General features: G+C 45.6%; 1 protein-coding gene across 3 annotated transcripts; it reads left to right on the forward strand.

Moving 5' to 3' along the window:
• The first annotated feature begins 895 nt into the window (after positions 1-895).
• LOC105383144 (retrovirus-related Pol polyprotein from transposon 412) lies at positions 896-4,630 on the forward strand. 3 transcript variants are annotated; one of them, XM_048631245.1, is made up of 3 exons: positions 896-3,385; positions 3,506-3,572; positions 3,818-4,630. In XM_048631245.1, the coding sequence occupies exon 1, from the start codon at positions 1,421-1,423 to the stop codon at positions 2,450-2,452; it is 1,032 nt and encodes a 343-aa protein (XP_048487202.1). In that variant the 5' UTR covers positions 896-1,420; the 3' UTR covers positions 2,453-3,385; positions 3,506-3,572; positions 3,818-4,630. The 3 variants fall into 3 exon arrangements, with proteins under 3 accessions (XP_048487202.1, XP_048487201.1, XP_048487200.1); XM_048631244.1 differs by having other exon boundaries at positions 896-3,243; positions 3,320-3,385; positions 3,506-4,630; XM_048631243.1 differs by having other exon boundaries at positions 3,506-4,630.
• Positions 4,631-4,957: the final 327 nt, after the last annotated feature.

Below are 4,957 nucleotides of genomic sequence, written 5' to 3' on the forward strand. Positions count from 1 at the left end.
TGAGATGATAGAGTTGGATGTTATCGAAAAAAGCAGTAGTCCATGGAATAGTCCAGTCACGATGGCGCCGAAGTCTAATGGTGAATTGCGGTTTTGTTTGGATAGTCGCAAATTGAACGAGGTGTCAAAACACGACGCATACCCTTTGCCTTACATCCATAGTATCCTTGACCAACTCCGGGACGCTAGGTATCTCAGTTCTATTGACCTAAAGGCGGCCTTTTGGCAAATCCCTTTAAGCGAGGATTCGAAAGAGAAAACAGCATTTACGGTTCCTGCTCGTGGGTTGTTTCAATTCAAAGTGATGTGCTTTGGTCTTACTTCAGCTCCAGCGACACAGCAGAGACTCATGGACAAATTATTTGGTCCGGAATGTGGCGAGAAGATCTTTATCTATTTAGATGACATCGTGGTCGTGTCCTCCACGTTTGAGGAGCACCTGTCGTTGCTACATAAAGTGCAGGAACGCTTGAAATCTGCAGGTTTGACGATTAACTTATCAAAATGCTGTTTTTTCCGGCGAGAGCTAAAGTACCTCGGATTTGTGGTAGATGAAAAGGGCCTGCGCACAGACCCTGACAAGGTAAAATCTATAGTCGAGTTTCCTACTCCGCAGAACCGCAAAGATGTGAAGCGTTTCTTGGGTACCGCATCTTACTACAGACGTTTCATTAAGAACTTTAGCCATGTTGCTGCGCCTTTGAACCGCCTGACATCGACGCGAAAAGGGGCACCTTCTTTTCAGTGGAACCCGGAAGCAGAAATCGCATTTAATGAGTTGAAAACAGCTCTTACGACCGCTCCAGTCTTGGCGTGTCCGGATTTTTCCCAACCTTTCACGGTCCATACCGATGCATCGGAGTTCGGAGTAGGCGGCATGCTGACCCAGGCTGTGAATGGTGAGGAACACCCGGTCGCTTATTGCAGCCGTTCACTTAATAAGCAAGAAAGGAATTACTCTGCTACAGAAAGAGAGGCGTTAGCGGTCGTCTTTGTTGTAGAACATTTTCGTCCTTACCTGGAGGGTAGTCGACCTTTTAGGATAATCACTGATCATTCGAGTTTGAAATGGTTTTTGAACTTAAAAAACCCCACTGGAAGACTGGAACGTTGGGGTTGTCGTTTGTCTCCTTACAATTTTACCGTCGAACATCGGAAAGGGAAGGAGAATGTGGTACCTGATGCACTGTCTCGTGCAGTGCCCGTGAATGTTGTTTCCTCCAATAATGACTCTTGGTACGCAAATATCCTCTCCCGGTGTCTAAAACGACCCCAGTCATGCCCTAACTACCAGATCATCGAAGGTAGGCTGTATCGGTATACCAAAAGCAACTCAACCTTGACGAGCGACTTCGACTGGAAGGAAGTAATCCCGCCGGAAGAGAGACTGAATGTTATTATAAAGAACCATGACACGCCCATGGGGGCCCATATGGGAGCTGAAAAGACATACAAGCGTTTAAGACTCCGCTACTTTTGGCCTGGCATGTACGGCGATGTAGCGGATCATGTGGCCAAATGCGACATTTGTAAATCTTACAAGCATCAAAACCAACTCACTCCAGGTTTGATGGGTGAGCCCAAAGTTTGTCGTCGCCCATTCCAGTGCATCAGCATGGATTTAGTTGGTCCACTGCCACGGTCGCGACAACAACACGAACACCTTCTGGTAGTAGTATGTTGTTTTACCAAGTATTGTCTACTCTTCCCGCTCCGCCGTGCCACTAGTAAAAATGTCGCCGGGATTCTGGAGGACCACATCTTTTTGGTGCATGGTATTCCACAAACAGTAATTGCAGATAATGGACCCCAATTCATCGGGCATGAAGTAAAGGACTTATTCCTCAAGTATAATATCCCCCAAGTCCACTACACACCTATTTACACTCCTCAGGTTAACACTGTCGAGCGTTATAATAGGACCGTCGTTACCGCCATCGCTACAATGGTAGGGTCGGATCACCGAACTTGGGATTGTCACCTTGCAGAAATACAGTTCGCCATGAATACAGCAGTCAACGATACAACGGGTTTCTCCCCATTTATGCTAGTACATGGACGTGAGGCTGTACCGGATGGACGTGTCTACGGAGATGTCGAAGACATTGACGACATACAGCTAAGCTCTCGATCGGAGTACATGCAGAAGTTGAGAGGACTCAAAGAGGTTTTCGTGAGAGTAGACTCAGAACTACAAAAATCTCATAGTCGCAATGCCCGTTATTATAACCGTCGCCGGCGTGATGCTTGTTACAACACCGGGGATTTTGTTTGGAGGCGGACACATAACCGTAGTGACGCCGATAAATTTATAGCTCTTAAGCTAGCCCCGAAGTTCGAGAAGTGTAAGGTGATACAAAAACTGTCAAACCTGGTCTATCTTTTGGAAGATGTTAACGGTAGGCAAGCGGAATGCCATTTAAAGGATATCCGTTGCAAAGTCAGTGAATAGTTCCGTAGGCCACCGTTGTGTGTGTTGACTTACTCTATTGAGTAAGCCAGCAATGCCAAGGACTCATTCACTATGCGTCGTTGTGTTGCAAAGTCAGTAAATAGTTCCGGAGGCCACCTTTGTGTGTGTTGACTTACTCTATTGAGTAAGCCAACAATGCCAAGGACTCATTCACTATGCGTCGGTAGTTTTTTTTGAGACTTTTTCCATTTAATTTATTTCAGGGTTTACCTCATTGCTTAGGGACTTTACTGAGTTCGTGAGTGACCCACATATTCCGATTGTTTTAGGTGTTTAGGATTTAGAGATGGAGGGCCATCTTTGAATTTTTCTCGTACCCTCGAAAAATTCTGGTGGGGACGGGGGTACTGTAACACCATTATTTTTGTAACTTAACATTTCGTTTATTGTTTACAATAAACATTATGTTTGTTGTTTACTTTGTTAGTCTTGTCAAGTATCAGCTGTCAAATTCGACACACAGGATATAGTTTCAGTTGTTGTCTGTGGTCTTTTGAGAAAACTCGTGCTAGATCGTCATCGGACAGTGGTCAGTGGCGATATGACGCTCAGAACAATGATGGTGTTGACTGGCCACAGAGTAGTTTTGTGAGCTGGACCCGACGATGAGCTGGCATCCCGGTGAAGGTTTTTTCTTTTTCGGAACTGGCAAGGAGGCGAGCCATTCTCTGTCAGAACGTCTCGAGTAGAACGTGTGTGGTTAGATTTTTCTTCCCGGTCCGCGTGGCACAGGCCGTATTGGTACCAAGTTCCTTGCTTCATATTTCCTGGTGAGTATTTCGATCGTGGGTTCAGGTTATCTGATTGGTCTACGAGATAGATTCTGACTAAGTTGTTTCTTTGCAGTTACCAGATACGTGCCACAGACACCCACGCAGCATCACACCACGTGTACCTAACCAGAATTGCCGAGTGAGTAAACTAGCATTTCGTTGTTATTCGATTTCCGATGACTTTGGATTTCGAAAGCCATCTGCCTTGTCTTCATCCCTACACGTAGCAACGTCTAACTCTCGCGTATTTCTTTTACAGCAATTTCAATCCTGCCCGGTGAAGCGTGCGATTGCCAGACGCGTGTCACCTGACCCCAACCTCCAAGGTAAGCGCCATGACCTTCCACGTGTCAATTAGGTTATTTTGCAAGTGTCACGTTTAAACAGCAAAGCTACCGCCTTTGAGACAAGCTCTAACCTTCCCATAATTGTTTGATTAGTGATTGACCGTAGGTTTTAGGTTAGAAATACCCAGGGGCCATTCAAGACACGTCACTTGAGACATGTTAGCTAGGCCTTCGCTGTCCTTACCGACCCATCCTTGACCCAAGGCTGTTTCTCGCGATTCCAGAAGGTGTCGTTGGTGACCAGAGCCGTCAGCGAGCCACGAGCCGTCCGGAGCTCCTGTCCTGGCTTCGTCCGGCAGTCCAGGTTGGCCGTTGTATGTTCGTTGAGCGGATACTAAGGAATTTCCTTAGGATTTCCATTAATCTTCAGCGGCATCAGCCTTCTAACGCCGCTGCTGAATGTAGGATTGCAAAGGCAGCACCCGGGTGGACTCTAGCGGGTTAAAACCTTTATTTTATTATTTTTTCTTCATAGGGAGCCCCGATAGAACGGGCAGTAGTATCTAAATTGCACTTTGAACGTTTTGTAGGCGCTAGGCTATCAACGTCCTTCGGTTACGGGGCCTTAACGTTAAACTGCTATCCCATTGAAGTAATATAGAAGTTCCTCTGTGGTTAATACCATCCTTCTACCCCTGTGGCGTGAAACGCAGCGGTGGAACCTTGGTTTCTCCACTCTTATATAATTTCCTTGCAATACCTTGTATACTTCAACCAGACAATTATAAGGACTTAATCCCTGGTCTCATTTAAGTAGTATAAGAGTTTCTCTGTGGTTAATACCATCCTTCTACCCCTGTGGCGTGAAACGCAGCGGTGGAACCTTGGTTTCTCCACTCTTATATAATTTCCTTGCAATACCTTGTGTACTTCAACCAGACAATTATAAGGACTTAATCCCTGGTCTCATTTAAGTAGTATAAGAGTTTCTCTGTGGTTAATACCATCCTTCTACCCCTGTGGCGTGAAACGCAGTGGTGGAACTTTGGTTTCTCCACTCTTATATAATTTCTACATAATAAATATTAATAATTGTATAACATTCTGATATTTTTATTTCCCACCTATTGTAATTCCACCACCCACTACACAGTGGAAAATAGGCTTACAGTTTCGCAACCATATAGCAACACGGACTTAACGTTTGACCTGAATATTTTCAGTTTGACTCTTCTGGTTAACTTTTGTGATTGCCATATTGGTCGCAACTGCGCGAAAGTAGCTCGGGCTTTGGCAATCCGCGAAATGACGTCCTCTTCTGTACCTCCTGTTTCTGAGACAACGCTGCCGAGGTAGGTAAATTTGTGAACGCGTTCCACTGCCTCACCACCGATCTGCAGCGGGGTCATATTCTGCACACCTGT

Source organism: Plutella xylostella, chromosome 28, assembly GCF_932276165.1.
Source record: "Plutella xylostella chromosome 28, ilPluXylo3.1, whole genome shotgun sequence".
Taxonomy (NCBI): Eukaryota; Metazoa; Arthropoda; class Insecta; order Lepidoptera; family Plutellidae; genus Plutella; species Plutella xylostella.